Genomic DNA, 27,589 nt, shown 5'->3' with positions numbered 1-27,589 from the left:
GCTTGTTTGATCATCAAGGCACACAAAAGCAAAAAGTGTAGGTGGAGATTTGACTGTTTTGGAGATTAACGGTGCAGATGGTCAGATCCTCACCTGGCGTTGTCCACCACCTTCCTGCCCCAGCGGTAGGCCCAGCTGGCCAGAGCAGCCCAGGACTTGGCCACATCAGGAGCCTGGGAGGTGGACAGCTGGTAAAGCTGGCCCAGGACAAAGTCAGGCTCTCCCACTCCAACACTCACTACAGGGCAAGAAAAAAAAAGAGACACACTTTAGACTAATAACGTTAACCGTCAATCAGAGCATGATGGAACCACTTATCTGACGTTGTATGCAGTAGAAGTAGAACAGCAGAATGGCATTTCAGAAGTTTAGTTTAATCGAATAGCAATAGGCCACTGATGAGGCCTTTTTCAACCCCGACACTAGGTGTCCGTACCGGTGATCTCGTTGGTGATGCGAGGCACCCCCTGCTCCTCCAGCGGCAGCTCCAGCAGGGCAGCGATGTTGCGTCCGAGGGGCGAGAGGCTGGGCTGGGCGCCGCCGGTGCTCCGCTTCACCACCTGCTTGAGCTGCAGCGTCAGGTCCTTCCAGTCGGCCAGCAGCCACTTGCACAGAGTCAGCACTGAGCGGCAGGCGGCACGCTCGCACTTCCCCGAGCGGCAGTAGGACAGCGCGCATGAGCTCAGCATCTCCATCGCCCCTGTCGACTGACCTGCAGTCAACCAAACAGTACAAATTACCATCACATGCATCAAATTATTTTCTGTCTTACAATATCCAGTGTTTCCCACAGAATTGAATTGTATTTGTGGTGGTTGGTGAGGGGGGGCAAGTATAACCTATAGTTATACTTGCCTTGCACGATAAGTAGCTGTAATGTATAGTGTGCTAGCCTCAACAAGCCAACAGTATTCTATTCTACAGGACTTCATCCCATTTCAAAAGCACAACATAGAAAATCATTGTGTGGTGGTCAATTTTGATATTGTGCAGGGCACCCAGAGACACAAATTAGTCAATGTATGGGAAACAGTGATATCATATTATCATCATCATATTTGACTCTTAGTTCATATTAAGTTATGCTACAATGTCTTTCTTTTCTTCCTTCCTTTCTTTCTATCTATCTATCGAGCAAGTAAGAGCAAGTGAAGAGCAAGTAGACGAGTATTAATAATAACTTTATGCAGAGAATCACACATCATATCAGTCTTACTGCCTCTGTGCCTAACACTAACATAGGATTTTCCATCTGCCTTAACCCATCTCAAATGATCACTATGGAAACTAACAGCCGAATTCAAACCACCACCAAAAAAAAAGCTGTCTGGCCAACCACCACAAAGCTTCCCCATTACACATTTAAGAGCACAATATGGGTGAGAACCCTAAGCCCAGTGAGCATAGATAATCCTGACCTGCAGTGAAGAGCACCTTGGCCCTCTCGATCTCCAGCTCGGGCCCCCACTTCTCCTTGACGGGGCCGTCCAGCGAGAGCATCCTGAAGCTGTGCACCAGGTCCCCTCCCTCGGGCTGCTCGGCCGGAGGCTCACAGCACTGACCCAGCATCCGTGAGGCCAGGGCGATGTTGCCCTGCTTACGGGCGAACTTCACCGCCGTCACACACAACTCCATCAGGTGAGAGTCCACTGAAGCTGAGGAGCCTGGGGAAGAGGAGTGTGTGTTTATGTGGATGAGGGACACACACACACACACACACACACCAGATTTGAGAAGATAAACCTACACACTGAAATGCAAATACACTAACACATTTACACACAAAGAAAACGAGGGAAAGGACATCAGATTAGAAAAGACAGACCTGTAACCTCAATCCCAAATACACATTGATACAAAGAAATGCCACCAACAAAACCTTATTTTACAAACTACCATCACATTCTTTGCATCCAAAACAAACACCCACAGAACATACAGAAACAGATGTGCTCACACACTCCCTGCCATACCTTTCTGCTTGAGGTAGAGCTGCCTCTGGAATGTGGTGTATCTGAGTGCGTGCAGCCAAGGTTGCACATCCTGCTGCTTACATGTGCTGAGGGCCTCACTGAACAGAGGGATCAGACAGTCCTGCAGAGAGAGAGAGAGAGACAGAGACAGAGACAGAGACAGAGAGATCTATAACTTGAACACCATTTAAACAGCAAAGGAGTAAACACAATCTACACAAATGTCTTGTTTCTTACTGACCGTGCTCCTTGTACAGACTATACAAACTATACCCCCCCTCCAGCAGGAAATAATGACTTGACTGAAGCATAACTGTGCATCAGTTTCACTTTTTGACAGTCCACTGCAGTCTGGTGCATTTGGGAATAAGGCTTTGAGAACACACTGGCCCAGAGACCCACAGATGTAACTGGCCCAGGTGTTACCTCAGCGGGGAGCTGGTTGGTGAGGGAGCCCTCCAGGGCGTTGGCACAGTGCAGCTGCATGGTGCCCATGGTGGGCAGAGAGCCGGAGAGCGTCAGGGTGGACAGACGCAGGGCACCCAGAGAGATACGGCCCGTCTGCTTCAGGTACTTTACCAGACTGGGAGACCAAGAGGACACACACACACACACACACAAACACGCACAGAAGGAGACAACTAAAGGTTAAAAGACAAGAAAGTTATGGGAGATGGGGGGGAAATGAGCAACTACAGAAAAATACTCAAGAAATAAGCCAATAAAACATAAAACACAGATGTGTCAGGTTAGAAATCTAGACACAGGCTGCATCCACAGATATGTTCAGGTTAAACTCCTGAGGGCAGCCAACGGGGCTGTGCACTGGCCAGGACTCACTCGGACGAGGGGCCGATCTTCTGGTCCCGCTCGTGATTGGTGGAGGTGATGGCTCCCACTGCACTCCTCAGCAGCTGCACCTCGATGGCCTTCTGCAGCTCCGACGGGTCCGGGCTCAGCACCGCAGGCAGCAGCCGCTTCAAGTCTGTTATGCGCACGCACACATACACACACGAAAAACAAAAGAAAAACGTAGTTGTCAAACCGATATTGCTCTAAAGAAATATATTTAGTGTACTCAAATAAGAAAAACACACAGAAAAAAAACAAAAGTAAAAACGTAGACGTCAAACCAATATTGCTCTAAAGTAGGGCTGCAAAGGGGCGTAAAATTTCCGGAAACTTACCATGGGAAGTTAAGCTGGGGAATTTTGGAAATATTCCAAATTGGAAACTTTAATGGAATTAAAGGAAACTAGATGTACCGCATAGCGGTACAAAATATGACCGCCGCTCAGTCCTGTACATCCGTTCCTTGAAAATAAATCACACTTCAATTTGTCTCCATATTTTACTCCATCCCCCACTCTTGAAACTTTTGTGTATGCTTGTTTGGCATGCCTGAGTGTGTGTGCGGCTGCACAGAAAGTAGCCTAGTGGTGCTGAAAAGGTGAATAGATTGTAGAATAGCCAAAGAAGACGTAGCATTGTTATAAAACCTTTAAAATCTCTAAACAATCACAAGTAGGGCAGTTCATCACAGTTCATCCATTGCAACTGGATTGATGAAAGGTCACTTACACCTGTAGGCTACATTGTATTTGGGAAAAGCAAAAGGTATCAGCATAATGTTATTTATTTATTTATTTATTTATTTATTTATTTATTTATTTATAATGTATTTTTAAACAAAAACATCTCTGTCAGTTCCATGCCGTTTTCAACAGCTATCAAAAACAAAAGGTCATTTTTGGATGGATGGATTTTTTGTGAATGTTTCTTCTTCTACATAAGATTTTAGTCATCTTTAGTTCATGTAATACTTTATTGTCAATGCACAAATTAAGTAACAGTAGTCTGAAACGTTATTGTTAATGCACAAATTAAGTAACAGTAGCCTAGTCTGAAACGAAATGCTGTTTTACATCTAACCAGTGGTGCAAATAACTGACATGTCCAAATGGACCTTGATGAAATGCGTCGCTAGACTGTTCATACACATTTTAACGGGCCAAAGTTGAAGAGCTTTTGTCCGTTATTGTTAGTGCAAATATAGGCTGATTCATGTTCCCTTGCATTGTTTAACTGAGGTCCATGGCTAGTCTGGCTTTCATCAGACCAAGCTCAATCTTTTAAGAAATCAAAAAATAAATAGCGGGCAGATCAGGCTGGGTTCACCCAGCCTAGTCCATAGGCACCGATATTGTTTAATTTTCGATTGAGATATACACGCTCTGGCTATTCTAAATGCAAAATGCATCAGGGAGTTATGACAAAACGGTAACAAACTACATCCTAATAGAAAGCTGTTAGCTTCCTAAGCTACAGGTAGGATTATAAGGTAGGCCTATTTACAACATAAATTGTCAATAGGCTATGCTGGCGACACAAATAAAATCTCCTTTGAAACCAATGGTTTTACCTTTACAGTATCAAGGGACTTAAACTGTCATATCGCGGGCTGAAAAGTTGTAATAACATTCACGCAGCTCCATGAGTCAAGGAAAGCTTGAATGAAGTAGCCACTTCTAAATGGGACCCACTACACAGTAGTTTAAGGTGTGTTGCTAAAGCAGCCATAATGAAATGAAGGTGTCATTGTTTGGATACTTCACACACACGTGCTTTTTAATTTCACAGACTACAACTACCAAGCGGTAATCAAAGCACATCGATTCCCCTCTCACACCCTACACGCACTTAAAAACAAAATAAACAGGCGCCTCAGTCTCACGCATGTATAGGCAAAACTGTATCAGACCCGTTGTAACGTTGGTAAATCTTCCATTGCACAGAATGATTTTGTAGCACGTGCAATAAATGACAGTCGAAGATACAAACAGTGCTGCTATACATTTGCTTGGTATAACCGCATTTATAGTTTTCTACAAATGCAATAAATCAAATGCCTCCATCACTCAACCAACGCGCTAACGGTAACATTACCTAGGTCCTTATTGATATTACAAGATTAACGTGCCTGCAGTAAAACCAAGCATGTCCGATAAACATCCTCAGATTTATTTAGCTTCAAGAAGAAATGGGAATTACACTTCATGTGAACATCGCCCTATCCTTATTAGATGTTCGCTGCGTAAATTACAGTCCTTGTATGAAGCGCCCATTGTTTTTTTCCAACCCACTTTTAACTTCCAACAAAATTACGCCTCACTGCAACGATCGCCATCTAGTGGACAAACGACTACTTTCGCCAATACTGAAAATGCAGCCATGATGATGATGATGAATATTTATTTTGGCTTTCTTTTTAATCCCTACTGAATTTGTAATTATGTATCGGCCGTTCTAATACCGATAGTATGTGGGTGCCTGTGTGTGTGCATGTGTATATGTGTGCACTGCCATTTACAGGCCAATGAGTGTACAGTCACTAAATGTACACATAACCTAATTTTTTTAGACCGCCCCATGGATGAAATTCTACAAAACTTGGCATACCCCGAGGAGAATGCCAGGTCAATCATACACATAAAATTTGGTGCAGTTCTGAACATCTTAACTGAAGATAGGGCGATTAAAGCAGAATAATATTGCATTTTCATTTTTTACCGGGGGGTGGGGGTGCAAATCACAAATGAGTGATTATGAGCCAGGTTGATGTGGGCCCTTGAGACCAACATACCATAAAAGATTCTTCATCCTCAGTGCCACGGTTCAGGTAGTTATTTAGGAAAAACTGTTTTTTTTTTGCGGTTCAGGGGCCCAGGGGGGGGGTTGGTGGTGGTCCCGGGGGACTAAAATGAAATTTTTCCGTAAAAGTCTAGTGGGGCTACATACCCACCAAATTTCATGTACCCGGTGGTCGGTGTCCCGGTATCAATGACCAAAAATTCAGGAGTAGATGACGGGAAAAATTCTTGAATTGTGTGCATGTGTCGTGTACAAATTTATGTTTATGTGTTGTTGTGTGTGTGTGTGTGTGTGTGTGTGTGTATGTGCGTGCTTGTGTGTTTGCCTGCGTATGTGTGTTTGTGCATGTGCATGCATGCGTACATATGTCTACTGTGTGAGTATGTGTCATACATTATGATTACTGTAAATGTATGTGTGTGCGTGTGTATCTGTTTATGCACATGTGTGCACATGGAATGGGTTAACATGACCCCTGGAGGCAAACATCCGGAAAAATTGGTCATCCTAGGCCCTACAGTTCTCAAGATATTCACAGAAAACTGTGTCTGCCCTACCCTCCTTTCGGGGGGTCCAGTCCAGCGGGGGCTACAGATCAAAGCTTAAAAACGATGGTTCCATGCTATCCATGTGGGGTTACATGCCCACAAAGTTTTTGTGTACCCGGTCTTTCAGTGTCCCGGAATCATTGACGAAATTTGGGCATGCTAAAAAAAAAAAAAAAAAAAAAATCTGACTAAACCTAAGCGGCGGTCATAATTATGGGAATTAACTGGGAATTTTGTGTAATTCATACAAACTGTTTCATATACAAACATTAACATTTTGTTTCGTAATAAGCAATATGATTTGTATGTTCGTATTTTCGCTTAGCTAGCATACAAAGCTAGCAAGCATGCTAGCGGGAATCCCATTCTCTGCCTATTGTTTACTAGCGTGCTAAACTAGCAACACTGCCCAAGATCCACCACACCACTCAACAAAATCCGATTGGTTGAAACCTTTTTTTCCCATGCACATGAACGCACCATAGGTTTCCTTTATGTCTAGCCTATGCTGATTGCTGTGTGCATGTGATTGACTGATGTGCAGGGTAGAAATTCAACTGAAATTGCATTAAATCAGGTTGTTTTAACTAATATTATGCTCAAGATGGGGTTTTGTCCACTACATTTAAGTTCCCTGTTATAGACTAACTTGCCATATAAAAAATTCCCAGTTTATTCCCATTAATTCCCGTTTATTCCTGTTAATTCCCATATATTCCCGTTAATTCCTATGGAAAGTTTCCAACTTTGAAAATTCTCGGAATTTTGCAACCCTACTCTAAAGTCATATATTTAGTGTATGGCTCTAAAGAAATATGTTGGATTTAAGTAAGATTCTTGGTTTTGGATGATTAAAGTTTCATTAGCACATTGGGATTTAAGGATGGTTCTGTAGCCCAAGTAGCTAAATGGTACTAATGCACTGCTAATTTTGGACTCCTCAGAGACCACTGTTGGATAAACTGCATAAATTAGATCACTGGTAGGCAAATACTCTGCAGTAAAAACAGCAGCAGAGAGACTGGTTATATCCACACTATACCGTTTTTGTTTGAATCTGGAACAATTTTGCTAGGTATGCCCCTCATCCACACTACTCTAGGGTTTTCAAGCTCCTGCGACGGATCGATTTGAAACTGCCGTCTTCCCCCTTTTCATCAGCGTTACGTTTTAATGTGGACAGCGAAATCTTCAAACATCTAAATACGATGATGTAGAAACCCCATGTTCCCTTCCTGATTGGGCCTTGTCAGTCTGATGTTTCTCCATTACTCATTTGTGTCTGGATGGAGATCTTATAAGCTTTTAAATGCCGTTTTAAAACGAAAACGGAATAGTGTGTACATAGTCTATAGTACATAAACAATTGTATGCAGTACCTAGTTTGTCTTTGGTGCTAGAGTTCAGCAAGCCATAGTCTTCCCCAGGCAAAAGCTCCAGCTGTGTACGGCATTCTGGGAAATCTCCATCTTCAAACCTGGTCAGAGCTCTGGACAAACACATACACAAAAAAAAAAAAAAAAAAAAAATATATATATATATATATATATATATATATATATCGTCAATATATATTGTCACCTGACTCACGCAAAGCACAATCATAGACCAAAAACACTTTATTTTAAGCTTTAGCTGGAAATTAAATTGAAGACAGAAATTAGCACATGTTAATACATTCACTGGGCAATCGAAAACTCAGGAACTCTTAGTTATGTTCTTAGCTCTTCTCCCCCTTATCTCACACACACACACCGTATGTAGTTGAAGTCAGTCTTGAGGTTGACGGTGGCGCTGTTGCTGCTGTTCTTCTTGAGGGTGTGCATGCTGGCCTGCCACTCTTGCACGGAGGCCCAGTCGCTCAGGGACACGTAGCACTCGCATGCCTTGTTGGCCAGGAAGTTCACCACCTCGGAGGAGCAATCGCTCGACTTCAGCAACACAGTCTTCCTGCCGTCTCCTGGGACGGGGCAAAGATCACACCAAGCATTATAAATAACTCTGGAGACAACCGGTTCGCCCTGTCGTATAGCAAATATTATTGAGACAAATTTAGCTCCATACTGTTGGGACTTATTTTCCCAATAATGACCGGCGTTCTATACATTATCCCTTACTTATTTAACCCACAGTTCAAGTTCATAGATCCCTTTTGGTGTGAAACATTTCTGGACCATTTCGGCACCATGTTTGCTAACTGGGCTATCTAGTCAACCGAGTAATACAGAGGGTGCTGTAAATGATCAGTTTAAGGGTTTCTTTGTATTCTACACAGTGCAGTGCTGTGATGTGTGGTGCACAGCTTTGTGGTGTTGTGGCCTGTAGTGGGCCGGCGTGTGCGGTTGCTCACCACTGCTGCTGTGCTTGGGGCTGGCTGTGCTGCTGCTGCTGTTGGAGTTGGCCAGCTTGAGCAGCGAGTGGTCGAAGCCCTTGATGGAGCAGTCCATGCCCGTCACCGCACACAGCTGCTCCTGATACTCCAGGGCCGCCTTCTCAAACCTGGACAACAAGGAGAGCGTTCACAACCTCTGATACCAAATCCAACGTCCCCAATCCGATAACAAAAGTAAAGGTTACTGATACTTAGCAGATATTTTTATCCAAAGCAACAGTGGGGAAAAAAATTGAAAATGCATTATCTGGCGATTGGCTGCTCACCTTCCCTCGGCCTGCAGGGCCACAGAGCCGACCCAGCCCAGGCTCTTGCCCGTGTTGGCCAGGCTCCAGGCGGCCAGGCCCTGTATGGCCTCTGGGCAGCGGAGCTCACACAGGGCCTCCACCAGCATCATCAGGGGAACCTCCACCTCCGGACCCTACACAGCACACAGACACATTATTGATTATACCATGATACTAGTCAGTGCAGATGGGGAAAGGGGGCAAAGCAGGGGGGGGTGGAAGAGTGTGTGTGTGAGACAGAGGCCCAAAATGATTTAGGGCACCATGCACTGCAAAAGATGCAAACAGACTTATCTAACAGACACATTTCAGTTTTATATGGAGAACTGTAAATGGTGAACAGGCAAGGCGTCACCTGTGCACTGCTGTTCTTGATCTCGGCGAGCAGATCGAAGCCGTGACGAACAGTGACGGCCGGCTGGCCCGACATCAGCCCCACGCGCATCAGTGCCATGCGGATTCGAGTCAGCCAATCCTGACACGTCTGTCTGTTGGTGTAAAAGAATGTCCGAATGCCCTGCAAAAGAGACAAAAGTGAGACTTCCCACATGGATATGGCTGCTGAGCCAGTTAACCTCTGTACTAATGTCATGACCTCAAAATGATGACTTCGATATGATGCCATGCTTAAAGGAAAGACCCAGTCAAAACAGCCTGGTGTGTATTTATGGATGAACAAGTTCAAACTTTCTTTTGGGAGCAAAATTACGTTAATCGGAGGAGCTTTGAGCCAGACTGTTGTTTGCATTAGCAACAAAATGGTTTATAGCCTGTAGCAGCTGGCATACGGCCATGTCAAAATAAATCACTATTTACAAACCACTGACGAGGCTCACAATAGCCTTACACTTTGTGGATAGGGTCCTTACAGACAAGTGTACAGAGAGGTTATAACAAGGGCTGTTTCTGAAGGAAGCCTTGCATTGCCTTACTTTGTGTTACCATTTTTAATGTCAGGGTATCATGGGTCTTTTCTAGTATCTAGTAGTTTCTCTGTACTGAGCTTGTCCTACTCCAGTTATTAGATTACATTAGCACACACTTTTATCCAGGATAAACTGGATACTAACTAGAAACTAATATTTCTATTATTACGAAAATAGACACTCTAACACACCTTATTTGTGACTTTGAGAACTCCATCATGAACAGAACTGAAATAGATGACGATCGAAAACTCATGAAAACGCACAATCTGGACATTTTATCATAACTCAGCTAGTTTCCACTTTGGGTCGAATCAGTGACGCATGCACGTCAGGTCAAATTCAGGCCATTTATTTTCGTGGCCATTTATTATCACTAGGTGGCAGTCTCGCCAGGTCTCGTTAGGGCACCACAGGCCATGTCAAAAACATTAGAAAGAGTAGGCCTAACTGATCACCGCGCTGAGGAGGGAGTTCCATGTCCACCACGGACCGGGCCGAGCGGAGTGGGTGATGGGCTGAGTGGCGTTTGCAAAAGAGCACATCCTTGCCAGAGTGCCGAATATGTCGGTGATGGCGACACAGACGTTACAGACCAAGAGGAGGAGGAATTATGGAGCCCGACAGCAGTAGAAACGTGGTTTTGTGAACAGAACAACTATATTTATCTTACACAAGTCCTTTGACCCAAATGTAAGTGTCAGAAAAGTGACCGGCTCAAACAGTGCATATTTCATAAAAGACGCTGCATGTATATCTCCATTTCTAGAAAAAAACAGGGATTTTGATGAAAACTAGCCACTGTTTAGCTTGGGATTTCTCAGGAACAGAGGCATGTAGAAATAAACTATATTTCCATAGCTATAACATAGAATACGCTGTGGCTCTACAAAAAGTCAACAATGATCTAGATTGCTGGCACTCTGGGCCAAAGCTTCCAAAAACAGCGTGGCATTCAAAGTGTTAAGTGCCTTGCTCAGGGGCACCACCCTCTGTCTTTTAACAACTTTCCAACACCAAGCAGCATTCACTTAAGTGTTTTAATTTGGCCAAAGGTAATTCTGCTCAGTACGAGAAGAACCACAGGTTCAGACAGGAATGGCGTTCAGAGGTGCACGAACCTTGGGTGGTGCGGTGAGAGCGTTGGCACAGCCCTCGTAGGCGTTGTACATGAGCTTCTCGAGGTTCTCCAGGAACTGCAGCAGCAGGGCCAGGCGCAGCTGGTTGGTGTGGTGACCCTCGTCGCTCTCGGCTGCGCTCCACTGGCTCAGCTCCTGCTCAGAGTTCAGACTGTGCGCCGCCAGGCTGCGAATCATCCCTGAGTAGGATGGAGGACAACACCAGATCAGATCAGAAACACACACACACACACACACACAGAGCTGTGCCAGAGAAAAATAATTAAAATAAGTAAAATAAAACAACCCACTTTAAATTAAAACAGCTGACAACAGCATTCAGTCAGTCAAGTTGAGCCACTTGTTTTGATGCTACTCATTCGACAGAAATTTCTTTGTGGACAACACAGTCCATGCACATTCTTAAATAATACTTCCACTTAGGTGGTGGGTGTACACGGAGCAGAGACTATGAAAGATGGTCCCTGACCCTTTGTTCTATGCAGATGGCTATGCATAAGACCTTTATATTTTCAAGGTCTTGTGGACGGAGCATATATTCTCTACATATGCACATACAGCTGACGGATATGTATACACAGCTGATTCAACTCAACACAGAGAGAGACAAACGTGATGGGCCTAAAACTGTACACACTCTCATCTGCTGCACATGTAGGCTGCTGACAGACAGTTGTTTGTGGAGGCTATATATATATATATATATATATATATATATATATATATATATATATAGCTAACAGGGCCACATAAAGCATCAACAGACATGAGGCTAAACATGAGCATATGGTGGACAGGTTGGAAGGAGATGTGTGCACTGAATGGTTTTCCCACTGCTTCAAAGAACAAATTCAACCAGACAAATACATGAAACCTATATACAATAAAAGAAAAAAAAAAAGTGAACTAGTTACTACACAGTAGTTACTACTACAAAGGAGACATTGTATTGATGTATTGTTGCTTAACAATCCTTGCATATGAAATCCCTATGAAACACCATCACAAAAGACAGAAAAATAGATTCTCATTAAGTCAAACCCCACGCCACAGAGATTTTAGGACGTGTGGTTTAGCGACCATCCTGGACAAGTTAACTTTGAATAAGCAGTAAACCTCATAACCCTGTAGAAGAGGCCCTCAGCTTCATTCTCCTCAACAAAACTAAACAAATCAGCCAGGGGTGGGTCTGCTCCCACACCAGCTGCCACCCGTGACAGTACCCCCCTGCCGCCTCACCTGTGACAGTACCCCCCTGCCGCCTCACCCTCGACAGTACCCCCCTGCCGCCTCACCCTCGACAGTACCCCCCTGCCGCCTCACCCTCGACAGTACCCCCCTGCCGCCTCACCCTCGATGGTCTGAAAGGTGTCCTGTGCTCGGCCCAGCGGGGTGCGGAGCTTGGAGAGCACCGTGAACTGGGCGGCCTCCCACACGGCCCACTGCCACAGCACGGCCTCGGCCTTCAGCAGGGCCCGCGGCACACACTGGGACTCACGCTTCTCCACGCGCTGGCAGCTGTGGTACAGACGCTCCAGCCACGGCTCCTTACTGCAGCACACAAACACAACAATCATAGATTACATGTATTTATGTGTATATATTTAAAGGAACCATATGTAAGAAAAGTGTTTCAATTAATCATAAAATGGCCCTGATATGTCACTAGACATTAAGAAATCATGTTCATTTCAAATAATTAGATCAACGACAACAGTAATCCAGCCAGGATATTGGTTGCAGCCCTCAACTGATGTTGATGTTGTGTTTTGTCATGTCATGTTGTGTTTTGGCCTTATGCGCCACCCTCTACCTATCTACTAATTACATAGTCAGTAATGTTTTGGCATCCGGGTTGGCAAACTTGGAGGAGGAGGGGATACACCGCTCTACAGTAATTTGAAAGTGATTGCAGTACCAGTTTTGGCCACAATCTTACATATGGTTCCTTTAAGTGTGCACATACACACGCACAAATGTACATTGTACAACACAAAGTTACTACATACACAGAGGTAATCTTTTACTGAAGTTACACAAACATTTCCATTAGGCCCTGTGATGTGATGGCCCTGTGTGTGTGTGTGTGTGTGTGTGTGTGTGTGTGCGTGTGCGTGCGCATGTGTGTGAGAACGTCTGCACGTGGCCTCCATCCCACTCACCCGCCGCGATGCACGGTGCCGTAGAGGATGAAGCTGATGACGTCGGAGAAGTCCTGTGGGTGGAAGGTGTTGCTGGGCGCCTTGCTCATGTGTCGGCGGATGGCCAGAGAGATCTCCTGGATCTCCACATGGTGCTGGTTGCTGCCGGGGGAGAGAGAGAGCGCGCAGAGAACAGAAGCAACACTAATTACTCTCCAGCACAAAACCAGAACGAGGCCGTCGGAGAGATGCCACGGACGGTGAACACGTGGTGGGGGTTTTTTAATGAGAAAAGGGCAGTGTTCCGTGGGCTCACCTCAGAGCCACTGCCAGAGGGATGGACCTCAGCAGCTTTCCAAACGCCTGACGGACTCGCACGGCCGAATGGACCAGCTGGACTCGGCACACGTCCACACACCTGACCAACCACAACGGCATACCGTTAAAACCCCACGCTGTCCACCATAGGACAAATTCATAATTCAGTGACTTTAAAGTAAAAGTGAAAAAAAAAAAAAAGAGAAACATAGGAAACAATCTGGTAACAGGCAGCATCTATGCAGGTATATCAAGATGTACATTTCTGTGTTAGCAGAAAAAGCACAGAAGCACAGTGCGAGAAGTGAAACCATGAGGAAGAGTGAGTTTGTTCACCTTTGCAACAACTCTGGGGAGAGGGATGAGGAGAGGACCTGCAGACTGTTGCAGGTCTGAAGGCATATTGCTGGATCTTCATTCAGAGCTACAAACAGTCATAACAAACGGACATCAATGCACAGGCAAGACAATCCATTTAAACTTGTATTAACACTACGATTATTAATTAAGTCCCTAGTGTCATTATTGCGTTCAGACGGTAAAGGATTTAGCCCCTTACTCAATAACTTGAAGCATTTTCTATCCTTCTAACGGATCTGAACACAATTTAAAATCTAGGCTGAGGCGAGACTCTTTCAAACAGAATGGCTAGGCACAGCACTAATTAACACAATAAACACTCCTCACCATTTGCCAGTAGACCTTTGCAGAATTTGTGAAAAGAGGGGAGGGCAAAGAGGGGGGAGTATGTGTCCGATTTCTTCATCATTAGCGACATCTCCAGAGACCAGGTGAGAAGAAGCTTCCTGTATCGAGAGAGAGAGAGAGAGAGAGAGAGAGAGAGAGAGAGAGAGAGAGAGAGAGAGAGAGAGAGAGAGAGATTGTAGCTATGGACTAAGAGTAAACAATTGGTGGAAATAAAATGATTTTACACACACCCCCTATACCATCAACTGAATGTGAGAGAGTCTTATTATTCGATCTGGTAAGGGTTGGAAATTTCAATTGATGGATCAGTTTAACCTTTTAGCTCAATTAATAGCAGAGCCCAACACAGGCCTAATGACTCACGCCAACACAGAGGACTGTGGGGGCTCAGACTTAAAATAATCATAGTAGGGGGATTCAACTTCATGTAGCCGCCTGCAGCCATCTTAAGCTGACTGCATAACGTGATAATTTCTGTAATTCTGATACGCTTTTAACCATGACGTACGCACAGTTCCGGTTTGAAACCGTATCAGAATCTCAGAAATACTCACGTTATGCAGTCAGCTTAAGGCGGCTGCAGGAGGCTACATGAAGTCGAATCAACCTAATGGCTTCTTAGAAGTAAGTTCAGGGGGGTTGACAAGCGAGTGATGCGCAAGCACTGTGATTGGTGCTACCTGGCCTCTGGGTTCAGGTGGTCTTTGCTTAGCAACATGCCCAGCAGACTAAGCAGTGTGCTGAAATGCTTCTTGGTTGCCGTGGTGACTGTGCTGATGACTGCGCCGTCGAACAGCGAGGGAGAGGAGGAGCTAAGGCTGCTGGAGATAAAGTGATCATGTCTGTGTGTGTGTGTGTGTGTGTGTGTGTGTGTGTGTGTGTGTGTGTGTGTGTGTGTGTGTGTGAGAGAGAGAGAGAAAGTATAAAACATTAATTGCTAACTACAAATACATAACTGTATGCACTGACAATAAACAGCCATCTTCAAATCGTGTATCACAGTACAGGTCTATAACAGCGGCTAAACGGAAACATGTGAGAGTGTACAGTGCAGTGGTTTGAAGCCATGTGCTTACCTGGTGCAGTGGGAGTAGAGGGTGTAGAGCACAGAGTACTGGATGGTGGGGTGGTGGACTGCTAGCTCAGAGTGGACCAGCAGCAGGTTCTGACTGAGCAGGGCAAACACAGTGGGAGAGAGAGCCCACATCTACCCAGGACACACACACACACACACACACACACACACATTAATATGCAAGAAATGTTGGTCTGGGAGTGTGGGAGAGTAAAAAAAAAAGAAGAGAAAAGTGCTGCAGTGTGAACGATAATTGTGGTGCAACAGCTATAAAACCAAGAATGAAAGCGAGACACAAATGTATCTTATAGAACCGTGACAACCTAGGACACAGGCTGAACCACTCAGTCAACTCGGTTTGCATCTCAAGTCTTTCCCTGACTCAATATCCCCTAGTAAATAGATAAAACCCGTTAAGTTGTATCGTGTGAACACAGCACCCTGTCAGTCAAACAAATTTGAAGACAGAATATTCAGCTTCCGCCAGAGTGTGTTTGTCATCTTACTGCCTTGCTTTACTCAGCAGGCATCTTTTCCCTTTGAAAAGAAAAGGTCCTACTTTATCCAGAATTGTACCATCGTCTAAACTAAACAGCTTTGGGCAACGAATGAATATTGATGTCTGCCTGAAGGCTGACAATTAACCATATCTAAACGATAGTCGGAATCTTTCTTAGTGAAACCGGCCTCAGGTCTCTAATTTTTTCAGTCCCCAGTGAGCGCTCACCCCAATGAGTGAGTTCTTGGTGTTTCCGATGGTGGTGAGGGCGCTGAGGTTGAAGATGAGGATGAACTCTGCGCGGTCGGGGGAGAGCAGGAGAGGGGGCTGGCTGAAGACTGGATGCTGGATGCTGGGGCAGGCCGGGGGCAGCGCCAGTGGCGCCAGGAGGCTGTTCAGGGCGCAGCCCATCTCCCCCAGCACCAGCTTGTAGGCCGCCTCCAGGATGGGGATGTTCTTCAGGCTCAGCAACGCCTGGTAAACACCAAGGGCGGCTGACATGACCTGAAGACACAAACCCAGGGTAAGAAGTCATCCCACCCTAACATTTTAGCTTCACATATTCGCACATAAAAAAGAACATTCGTTCAGTAATTAAGAGACTGCCCTAGTGTCTACAGGCCCGTTTTATTTTTTCTGTTAAAATACAAATGCAGTTCACAGTGCAGTCAGGCAGAAAGGTCATGCCTAAAGAGGAGCGAGTCTACTTTGTCATTCCAAAATTAAACCATGCAGACCTAGAATTACACCGACAGCAATTTTTTTTTTTGGAGTGCATTACTACTATGCTGCATTATGGACATTCAGATTAAGGGTGTCATCACTGACATTTGTGATGGTACTCTCCAAGCTCAATATGTCACCAGTGGTCTCCTATATCTGGCAGAGTGTGTGTGTGTGTGTGTGTGTGTGTGTGCGCTGTGGTGAGGGCGGCTGGTTTATTTACCTCCTTCTCCCGGTGGAAGCGCAGCTCAAGGAGCTGGGAGTTGGGAGCCAGCAGCTTCTCCACAAAAGCGGCCGGCAGCTTCGTGTTGATCTGGTCGACAATCTGCAAAAAGGTCACGGCCATCTGTTATCTGTTTCACGCTCTTCTCAGCTGGTGGCCGCACCACAAAATACTCCAGGCACCTGACACTCAGCCCAGCAACTAACATTCATCTCTAACTCCCCTATCTGTGTGTGTGTAGTATGAAGTGCTTGTACGATTAGTGTGTGTGTGTGTGTGTGTAGTATGAAGTGTGCTTGTACGATTAGTGTGTATGTGTGCTTCTCATGTTGTCGCATGTGTGGCGTGTGAAATGTGGGTGGGCTTGCAATTTATGAGTGGTGTAAGGTGTGTGTGATGCATATCAGGGCTGTCAAAGTTAAACTCGATAACGCATTGTTAACGTGTAATGCAATCTGGCTTTAACAGAGTTAAAAACGATCAGTGCCGTTGATGTTCTACAAAATAGTAAGCCGTGCCGTAATATCCACCAGAAAACGCTGCACTTATCTCAAGTTAAGACTCAATCTCTATTGAAATGGAACTTGTCTATTCTGCATCGATTGACAGGGACACTAAAGTGAGTTAACATCAACTTTGTGTTAAAATGTTGCAAGCTGTCAACTGCACCTGCAAAGGGTCTAAACAAATTAGGTAGAAGCTAAAAATTGTCACCCTCTGGCGTATATCCGTTCCAGCGTGAACAGGTTGTGCGAGTAATGCGTGTATGCGTGCGTGTGTTCTAGAGTATACCCGTTTCCCTCTCCCCCCCTCACCAGTGAACAGGTTGTGCGAGCAATGTGTGTGTGCGTTCTAGCGTATACCCGTTTCACTCTCCCCCCCTCACCAGTGTGAGCAGGTTGAGCACAGCCATGCTGTACTCAGGGCCGCAGCGCTGGCAGCTCTCCAGCTGCTCCAGGCCGTACGCGATGACCGTATCCGTCAGTGTGCTGCTCGAGTCCAGGTTCAGCAGCAGCACACACACACACTCGTTCCCTGCCGTCAGGACCGCCTCCGAGAAGAACACCTGTCTGGCCGTGGTCACGCAGGCTAGAACGCGGTTCAACACCTGGAACATGAAGAGGGAAGGTGAGGTCACTCAATTGTGTTATCATTTGGAGGCATTGGATATCTTAGGAAAACCCACAAAGGAAGCAAAGCAATAAAACAAACTCCGGCTTATGACTTCACGGGCTGTTTTGTGGAGCAGGCCTAATCGACAACACACTGGCTTCTGAGAAGCACAGAGGTGCTTACATCAGTGACGTAGGCCTCGGTGATGGGTGGTCCGCGTGTGGGGTTGAACCTCTCTCCGATGCTGCGCACCACTGTGCTAAAGACCCGCAGCAGGGCGGCCAGCTTGGGCAAGGAGACAGTCGGAGGGGGGATGTCCTCATCCACCGCCTCCCCTGAAATCACATGACCCAGGTCCTACAGGGGTGGAGGAGGGAGGGGAGAGACTCGTAAGAGGAAGAGACTGACTGGGTGGACAGTCAGAGGTATCTCTAAAGGTAATCTCTCCAAAAGCCCCATGTACATTATGTGTGTAAATATTTTGTGTTTTCCTTTGCTCAAAGACTTCTACAGTGCTAGGATGAAAGAGGTAACAAGAAGCAAACATTTAATGGAAAGTATCAATTATCTATAAAGATGGCAATTATCTAAGGATAACAATTATCTAAATAACAGATCACCTCTTACTTGGCTATCAACAAATTTAGTTTTGGTGAAAGGCCATGGATCCACCATTAATTGTTCAAATGCAAAAACAATAAACACGGGAGAACATTTTACTCACTCCTCTAAAGAGCAGTCTGTTCCATACCTCTGCATAGGCCTCCATATCTTCTAAAAACTGTCCCAATAAAGTGGTGGAGAAAGCCAAGTCTGCCACCCAGAACTGCTCCAGACTCTGTAGCCAGCCTGACAGGACCACACAATTTAACAAGTTATGGATACGACTTCTCTTAACTCCACTAAAGCGGCTTCCACACACACACACACACACACACACACACACACACGGCTTCCTCCTTACCGGACACCTGCTGGGTGAGCGACTGCTTCTGTGTGTGATCGATATGCCAGCCAACCAAGATGTCCACGGTATCCTTTGGGAAACACAAAAACACACAGTCAGAAGCTGTTAGCAATCAGCTTGGCTTTGCGCTCATGTAAACAACCACAGACCAACAGACTCTCCCCTCACACACACACACACACACACACACACACACACAGCGTGATGAGTCCAGGGGGGTTTCTTGCTGGAAACGAACCTTGTTTTGCAAGCAGAGATTTTTTTCCCCTCCGACAAACACACACAGCGCAGAGCAGAGCTCAGCACCAGGGAATTTTTTGCTCACTCTGAAGTTGAGATTCAAAGCTGCTGGAAGTGATGTTAGCAGATCTTGGTTACTTGTGCCAGACTAAACTACCGCACCAGTCCACCGTCTCTTGTTTCAGTGTGCTGCACGCAAGTAGCCAGCAGGGATTTATCTTTCCTCCAAAGGGTCTGGGCTATTACAGTTCAACTGGACTAAACTTTTAAAAACACTGATAATGGAGCCCATGAGAGAAGAGGATTTTTTTTTTGCTCTTTCTAAAAGCCACAACTTGATGGCTGTCAGTCTGTATATAAACCCATTCCAGCACCAGTCCAAAAGAGTAACTCCTTTCAGCAACTTTAAAGTATAATACCGGTATTTAGCACTTGGAGTCCCTTTTCTGGTTTGTTTTGGATGAACTAGAGTGGTGGACACAGAAACCACTCAGTGAGTTGCACAGCTTTTAAAACTAACGTTAAGTGTTGTTTTAAGGACATGTTTGTGCATGCCCATAGCCAGCCACTCTGAAGCAGTCAAAGGAGATTCAAAACTAGGAGACAGGACCCATCTTCAAAATGTCTGTGTCCACCAATCTAGTTCATCCAAAACAAACCAGAAAAGGGACTCAAAGTGCTAAATATCGGAATTATCCTTTAAGGGAGCATACATGCCCAAAAAAAAAAAAAAAAATAAATATAAAAAAAAAAAAAAAAAAAAAAAAACACACAAAACTGAACATTGCTATTAAAGGAGCGATTTGTAGGATTGTTACCGAACGTTCTGTAGGCCAAAATCAAAACACTGGTGAATGTTCTCAAGACTACCAGACGCGAGCCTCTTCTGGGTTGCCAGATGTAATTAAGACTTAGCTAACATTAGTTGACCTTCAGCTGCTTTAACGTTTCTCCAACCACGACCCAGCTACACATTACGGAAACAGTGAAAACAAAAAAAATACCTCTCTAACCAACGTAACATATTTAGCTGAAGTTAGCGATGCAGATAAAGTTTAGCCTAGGCTACCTGTCGGGGAAATATGGCCAGCTCTGGGCCAGACTTGATATTCTTCGTTTGGCTAAGACGTAAGCCATATCAGAAAGCTCCTCCGATGTCCACTTAATTTGTTTCTCGCTTTAATTTTGGAAATTTGCCTGCCTCTCAGAGGGATGTTCATGACTACAACTGACAGCAAGTTGACAGTTGGCCTTTGCTAATTTGGCAACACAAATAGGTGGACACGCCAGCCCATTATTAATACGCTATTCTAGAATTAATAGTTCAAAACATAAACGAAAATTTCAAGAGATTCCACCCCGTAACTCATTTTCTTTCATGGGTTATAGTAATGTTGTCAAATAAGGCATTACTTCAATTCATCGTGTTTCCTTACTCTCGGACAACATAAGGAGATCATTTTTGGAATGGTTACCATTTATTTTCCATTATTTCCTACATGCTGGTTCTTTAAACAGAGCTTGTTTTGTGTGGTCACGCACGCACTTCGCACGCACACAGAGACAGAGACTAAAAAGAGAGGCACACATCAACAACACTAGGGGAGAAAAGGCCGGTTGTGCTCCTCACCCTGAAGTTGGTGCTGAAGATGTGCGGGTAGCAACGTGCCACCAGCAGAATGCACTTGACGCTCTGACACAGCAGCTCTGGGGTGTCCAAGTTCTCCAGGATGGACTGCAGGCTGCTCATCACCAGCTGGGGCGGTGAGACCAACAGAACACAAACACAACACGGCCATCAGTACAAACACGGCCATTATCGCAGTTACATGCATTTATTCATCAGGAAGGTGACCGGCGGATGAATACATTTCACTCGTTGCATATTTAGTGAGTGACGAGTCCAGTTTTGAGATTACACTGGCTGGCAGATCTCTCGTTTATGAATAAATGATGAAGTCACAAAGTGTAGGTGTGACATTTTTAAGTCTCATAAGCGCAACGAGTGACCAATTCAGTGGTGGTTTATTCAGATAGTATGTCAAAACCGTGCCGATATAAATATTCATGACATGAATATTTAGCCATATCAGTATCTGTGGCTGTAATATGCACAACAAACTGCATGAAGAGCCTTCAGCCAGCTCAAGTCCCACACTGGGGCTGTGGACGCACTACCTGCATGACTGGCGAGAAAGCCTTCTTCTCCCCCACCGTCTCCAGGGCCTTGTAGGTGGCCACAAGGTAAAGGAGCTTGACCTCGTCCTTGGTGGAGGCGCTGAACTTGAGGAAGATCCACTTGAAGATCCTCTCGGCCTCGTAGCTGAGTGCGGCACAGAGCAGGCCCAGGCACCCGGCTGCCTCCTGACGCAGCTCCTGCAGGAGCTTACTGCTGCAGGGACACAGGGGGCAGGGGGAAGATACAGCACAGTCAGGCAGGGTGAGGAGCGTCAGGGGAGTTAAGTGCCGTTCACACCAAGAACAATAACGATAACTATAAACAAATATCGTTCTTGTTAATATGAATGACGACATTCACACTAACTATAACGATAACGACATGAAGAGCGATCACTTTCAGAGCAATTTTGATAACAATAAAAAGCTAATAGTCAATCAGAACCCAACAAATTTTAGCCATCACATTCATTAACACAAGGAGAGACTTTGCTTATGGTCAGTGTGGACACTTTTATCGTTATGGTTATAGTTACCGTTCCTGGTGTGAATAGCCCTTTAGGCTTCAATACAGCCTCCCAGCTGGGCAGGGAAGGGCAGAGACTGTGTACAGTGGTAGGAGTTTGGACTCCATGACCTTACTTACCTCTCATTCAAAATGTCATTCAGGGTGCTCAAGATAGTATCAAGCTGCTTCACAAGGACCTGGGACAATAGGGGTAGAGAAAAGTCTTTGATAACACAAACACACACACACACACACACATAATGGTGCAGAGGACAGGAGACATTTACAATTCCAACAGATCTAGCCACATGACACCAAGTATAACAAGCTTTCGTCAAGTCAACCAAGCCTCACCTCAATTTGAAACTGCCAAGGGCACGCGCACGCATGCACACACACATTAATCCTTCGTTAAAATTCTGCAGCCACGCAAATCTATCAGGTTCAAAAGTTGCTTACTTCATGCATAACAGATTGAGCCCAGGATATGGGGAGAATACAGAAACAGACACAGCCCTTTCCCATGTAGAGGGGTATCCTCTAGGTTTCCATGAAAAGCAAGCAATATGGTTCACTGCTGATGGGGACCTAAACTTTCGCAATGAAACTCTCAGCCTTTTCTGTTTTAAAACACACCACACACACACAACTTCCCATACTAAGAGAGAACGTCAAAGGATAGGCTTGTAGTAAGGCTTGATGAAACTGGCCCAGAGAGCACACGTTAAGGAGCAGTAGAGGAGTGTTGAGAAGGGCCGTGTCTCACCACTTTGTTTTCCGAGTGCATGATGAGCTCCTTCATCTGTTTAAGGGTGACCAGCCTGCGGTCCCTGTCATCTTCCCGGGAGACCCTCCGCAGGAGGTTGGCCAGGCGGGACTCATCCGAGTGAGCCATCGGTCGGTCTGAGGGGTGTGGGGATGGGGCATGGACACAGGTCAAGACACGAGACTGAGCAAAGGACAAACAAGCAGTCTAAGGTATTATTTTAAAGAATCTACAACATTTCAGATAAGAAGCTTATTGTAACCTGGTTAACAGCACATTGATTCTGAACTTAGATTGAGAATGGGTCTGGGGACCCTTGATTCATTTCTGACAAGCAGTGAAATTAAATTAAAAAGGGGCTTTCGGGCAGGACACCGTACGTGGTACAGTGGTTCCTGGTGATTCGGCAACAGCTTGTATGGGAGCAATGCCAGATGGATCTGCTGAGCAAATTCAAAAGCGCTCACAGTCATCTGGGTTCAGCCAAGGTAGGCTTATCGTGCTACATCTTTACAATACATACAAAACACAATGCTTTCAAAACATCTGATTAATTCATTGGTGGAAATGGAACTGTTCGACAACCTTCGCCTATGTTGCGGATTTGAACTCACCTCTGTTGTCTACATCTAAGAGCAATTCAAATCGCAATTCACTGTTAAGGTGTTCCTGTTTTGGAAAGGTGACAAGATATCTTCCAGGCACACAGCACCCTAAGAGAGCACTGCATAGCCAGTAATTACTCTACTTGAATCAAGTGGCTTGATGGCTTTTCCCACCTACCCTGTGATTTCCTCATGTCCTTTGTAGCTAAAGCACGGTTTCCATGCTGAAAACTGGGTAAATCCGCTGTCACATCATTGATCCTCAACTCTTGCCCCAGCGACTTCCAACCATAAGTAGTTTCACAGAGACCTCCATCAACGTCATATCCACCTGCAAACACCACAGTGAATTTGACACATTTCAGGACCTTTTCTATTGAAAGTCTTTTAATTCAGAAAACTTGACAGATCATAACGGCATCATAAGTGTGTCTGAAAATAAGGCTATTCACAGGGTTCCCGCTCGAAGTCAAATGTAAAATTCCATGACTTTTCCCTGATGAAAAAAAAAAAAAAATTGTAATGAATGGTACAATACACCAACCAATGACTTCAGCAAGCACTAAAGCTAGCTCTCTGTGGAAATATTTGTATTAATGTATTTTGGCAAGTAGATGTTAAATTGCTACAACATTTGCTGATATTCCATGACTTTCCCCAGAAAAATGATAAAAATCCCTGACTTTCCATGTCTGGAATAGACTTTCCAAAATTCCATGATATTTCAGAAATTCCATGACCTGTGGGAACCCTGTATTCATTCATTTCATAAAAAATGAACCATAATTTTACAAAGCTGCAGCGAAACATTACCACAACCAGACAATATCTCTGAAAAAAATGTTACATAGAAGTAGTACAGTGAAGACATAATTTCCTGTTAAACTGGTATTGTAAAATCCTTCAAGTAACTTCTAGGGTATATTTCCTGATTCCCATTCACACTGTGGCTAAAAATTTTAATTCACAACATTAATTACCAGGAAATGAAAAGCCTTACAGTGGAGGAATCAACAGGACTTTCCTTGCAGATACTTAATTCAGCTTACTTTCAGTTTCTGTTCTGTTCAAAACTTGAATGCAACACGCCCAGCTAGCCACCACCAATCCTCCACAAGCACACAAGAGGAATTCAACAGGTCAGTCAAAAGATTGTGACCAATCAAAGGGCATCCAAACAAATTTGACAGAGGCCATGGTGAATGCCAAAGCTGGGGAGCATAAATGGACAACAGACAACAGCTGACCACTACAAGGTCATGAAGGGCTGAAAACTGTGGTGAGCACACAGTGGGGTGACCTACCTCCTTCCTCGAGAGCGTGGGCGTCTGCGTAGGCATCATTGTGCAGCGGAGGGGTGCCAGGCCGGTCGGAGGGCAAAGTGTCAAAAAGAGCGGCTGGGGCAGGACCGTGGTCTCGTGAAACACTGTACTTCACGCCGTCCTGGCAAGCGGACACGCTGTCACCTCTGAAACAGCACGCAAAGCCAGCGGTTAGGCACGCATACCTGCACAACTCTGAAACACCACTAAAGTGACCTGGCTACCCTCACCTAGGGCTGGAATTTATGCCGTCACTGAACATGATTCTGCCCCCTGAATGACGATTCAATTATGCCCTCTAACAAGTTGTCAAAATAATCTCATGGGTTCTTGCCTAGTTCTATAGAGCTCAGTTATATAGAACATTAAACCTAACCTTTGATCACTATCATTTATTATCACTTACAGTTACAGAAGTTGACTTGTCTTGCTCCCTCTTTCAAACACATGCAATCCAGTCAATGGATTGGTCCAATTACAATACATTTACACTTGTGTTCATTTGGTTATGTCCACCCTCTAGGGCAAAGTGAATTTTGTACTACTATTCTAATAACCAGTGTTCTCAATTGAGATAACCAACATATTCCAATTATAAATTACAAAAATGAGGATCCAACCTCTTTACATTAAATCACTGGCAAGGTGAACAGCTCAAATGCACCCGTCTTTCAGTGGAGATGACACACTGAGTCTGTGGGCCAGATCATGCAAATCAATCAGGACAAAGTTCACAGTTTATCAATAACAAAAAAGATGCAGCAAACAGCATGCCCTGGAAAGACTAAAAGCTGAACTTTCAGATGGGATAAGGTTCTTATTTTCTCAATCACAAATATTACGGTGAAAAATTTCAATAAGGCCAAACTGGGCACAACAGTCACAAGCCCAAACCCACCTAATGGTAACGTATACAGCAAAAAAAGTCACCAAATGTGCAACATAGATTGAGTCAATTTCAGACAGGCTGACTAACATTATTCATGGTAATTAGATGATGGACTCAGCCTTTCTCCCTGTATACCTTAACTGTCTCTTTACAGTCTCAGTATACCTTCTGACTTACTTTCTATGTCTTTTTTTCCCTTTCTGTCTGCTCACATCTTTCACACTCTTTATCTGATGTATGCTTTCCTTGGTGGCTCAGTCTATTCTTAATTAAAGACTGATGAGAAAGCTCAAAATGTACGCTGTTCTGAAAGAACATACAGATCAATTTTATGGACTTAACCTTTGTCTGGTACCTGTGTGTTCTGGGTATGCAGGCCTGTGGTCTGTGACTTGCCTTTGCCCATTCAAGGAAAAGAACTTCTAAAGGTTTGAAAGCACATTTTATACACTCAATTATATATGCTTATGTGGCTGTCTTCACAGTTCAGGCTACGGTCAAAACCATTTCAGAATATTATGTTTTGGTCTCAAACATGTAGGACATTGACAACTTTTCTAACTTTTCCCAGCGAGGGCCAACTCACACGAGGACCCACCACTCATGCCGAGTGGGTAACGTCAGGTTTCTATCAAGATAAAACCCATATACTTCGGGTGCAGTTTCAAGACAACCCGAGCTGCGCCCGAATACCTGTATCCGATATCAATAAGCAAACATGTTGTGTGCACTGTCTAAAAACTTGACAGCAAGCATTGCATGACCTGGTCCACATACAACGGAGTATAAATTAGCCTCACAACATTAGCTTACTAGCCAAAAAACCTTTGTGGTTACACCCAACGCGTATGCTAAAAGGCGAATGTAGCAAAAGTAACCTTCCTTGTTTGTTTATGCCAAAGGCATGATCATGTCGTCGACGTAGTCAACATGGTGTCGACTTTGAACTTTTACACTATACATAATCCCACCACACATTTGGGGTAGAAGGCAAGTTTGCACCCTAATATAAAAGTCAACCAACTCCAAACATTAGCAACGTTCGCGCTGGCTAAGTGGTTCGCACCAGCTAGTTAGCCACACTGGCTGCCAGTGCCATGGCTCAGTTACGTTAACGTTGGTTTGCTCTGAATACCAACCAAGTGGCTTGCTAAGGTATCTTACCAGCGTGTATAGGTATACTAATTGCATACAATGACAAAATAATGACCACAAGTTTGACTTTGCCCAGTAAGCTACGTTGGCCAAGTAGGATAACAAGCCATCAATGGCTAACTTAGCTATTGCTAGGTAAATGTTCCCACGGAGAACATCAGCTTTGCTTGAATACTGAATTTGGTAGCTAGCTGGCTGGGTAGCAAGGAAATGTACAAGGTGTAGCTGACTGGGCAAGTATACAGTAAGGTTTACAGCGAGTTATAGCTGACTTCGTGTGACAGAATATTTACCTCTGGTGAGGCATTGCACCTATAAATATGTTTCCATTTCAATAGCCTGGCGACTATGGTTTCTCAGGTATTTCCATTTTCTCACGATGCAGTGGTGAGATTTTCGTTTAGCTAGGAAGTGATAGCACAGCTGGCCAATATTAGCGTCAGCGAGCTAACCCTAGCCGTCAAGCTAGCTAACGTTAACCCAGAGCCAAAGGTTCCCGTCTTATCATAACCATAGACGGTCAGGACACACTCAACGATAGCTTCCTAGCTAACGTTAGCTCACAGCATTCAACGTTGTCGCTACCTGTTACCACGCTAGCTAAGGGTAATTAATGTAACTTAGCATATTAAAAAATACCCCTCAGCCAACAATATGGTTCCACAATTTTCAGCCATTGATTGTTAGCAAAGGGTTTAAACAGATAGCAATATCCTTCTCATTCTCACGTGGGTTAAGCAACATCACTGAACAGCTATGTCAAGTATTTGTGGCTAGGCCTGTCGAATCCTCGTTCTATTTTGGACCATCTCACCCGTGGCGCGATACCAACCTGGGCTGCCAATCATTCCAGTTTCGCTGCAGTTTGTGGGCGCTGCTAAGCCGAGACCCGAGGGCTTTGCGGCTCATTACCTTTGCGAGGACAGCATGACCCGCACTCAACGGGCAAAAGTCGTGCTCACACTTATGTTTTTGTCTATCTTACTTCTTGTCCATTAATAAATTGGAAGAGCAATCTAACACACAGCTCTAGCAATGTATGGGAATACCAGGTGTCGGCCTCGCACTCCCCTCTCTATTTCTGTGGACCTGAACGCGAGCGTGTATTTCATTAGATTTTGGAGCCTCGCCAGTGCCACCTACTGGCCGCTTATGACCATTCAGTTACGACTGCATTATTTGAACTACAAGTACCATCTCGTCTCGTGCTGTAATAGGCATTTTTATTTGACTTTTATTTGTA

At 44.8% G+C, this 27,589-nt stretch overlaps 1 protein-coding gene across 5 annotated transcripts in view; it reads right to left on the bottom strand.

The window, feature by feature from the left end:
• The window catches only part of smg1 (SMG1 nonsense mediated mRNA decay associated PI3K related kinase), a 49,468-nt gene extending 22,024 nt beyond the window's left edge, over positions 1-27,444 (bottom strand). Inside the window, exons 1-32 of one of the 5 annotated variants that reach the window (XM_048246381.1) lie at positions 27,179-27,444; positions 24,285-24,448; positions 23,159-23,311; positions 22,376-22,512; positions 21,748-21,806; positions 21,102-21,315; positions 20,554-20,694; positions 18,681-18,753; positions 18,441-18,565; positions 17,900-18,073; positions 17,490-17,711; positions 16,604-16,705; positions 15,886-16,161; positions 15,160-15,290; positions 14,764-14,925; positions 14,063-14,181; positions 13,712-13,799; positions 13,374-13,475; positions 13,079-13,219; positions 12,268-12,467; positions 10,899-11,095; positions 9,207-9,368; positions 8,831-8,985; positions 8,523-8,671; positions 7,928-8,132; positions 7,552-7,661; positions 2,814-2,958; positions 2,400-2,556; positions 1,974-2,094; positions 1,419-1,664; positions 437-712; positions 94-238 (exon numbers count right to left, since the gene is read on the bottom strand). In XM_048246381.1, the coding sequence (XP_048102338.1) occupies positions 94-238; positions 437-712; positions 1,419-1,664; positions 1,974-2,094; positions 2,400-2,556; positions 2,814-2,958; positions 7,552-7,661; positions 7,928-8,132; positions 8,523-8,671; positions 8,831-8,985; positions 9,207-9,368; positions 10,899-11,095; positions 12,268-12,467; positions 13,079-13,219; positions 13,374-13,475; positions 13,712-13,799; positions 14,063-14,181; positions 14,764-14,925; positions 15,160-15,290; positions 15,886-16,161; positions 16,604-16,705; positions 17,490-17,711; positions 17,900-18,073; positions 18,441-18,565; positions 18,681-18,753; positions 20,554-20,694; positions 21,102-21,315; positions 21,748-21,806; positions 22,376-22,512; positions 23,159-23,311; positions 24,285-24,448; positions 27,179-27,255 (4,928 nt within the window). In that variant the 5' untranslated portion in view covers positions 27,256-27,444. Of the gene's footprint in view, positions 1-93; positions 239-436; positions 713-1,418; positions 1,665-1,973; positions 2,095-2,399; positions 2,557-2,813; positions 2,959-7,551; positions 7,662-7,927; positions 8,133-8,522; positions 8,672-8,830; positions 8,986-9,206; positions 9,369-10,898; positions 11,096-12,267; positions 12,468-13,078; positions 13,220-13,373; positions 13,476-13,711; positions 13,800-14,062; positions 14,182-14,763; positions 14,926-15,159; positions 15,291-15,885; positions 16,162-16,603; positions 16,706-17,489; positions 17,712-17,899; positions 18,074-18,440; positions 18,566-18,680; positions 18,754-20,553; positions 20,695-21,101; positions 21,316-21,747; positions 21,807-22,375; positions 22,513-23,158; positions 23,312-24,284; positions 24,449-26,639; positions 26,669-27,178 lie in introns of those variants that run through there. The other 4 variants (XM_048246383.1, XM_048246382.1, XM_048246384.1 and 1 more) reach the window with 4 other exon arrangements.
• Positions 27,445-27,589: the final 145 nt, after the last annotated feature.

Source organism: Alosa alosa, chromosome 6 (genome assembly GCF_017589495.1).
Source record: "Alosa alosa isolate M-15738 ecotype Scorff River chromosome 6, AALO_Geno_1.1, whole genome shotgun sequence".
Lineage (NCBI taxonomy): Eukaryota > Metazoa > Chordata > Actinopteri > Clupeiformes > Clupeidae > Alosa > Alosa alosa.
The sequence above is the reverse complement of the archived record's forward strand: the minus strand, read 5'-3'. Positions and strand labels throughout refer to the sequence as shown.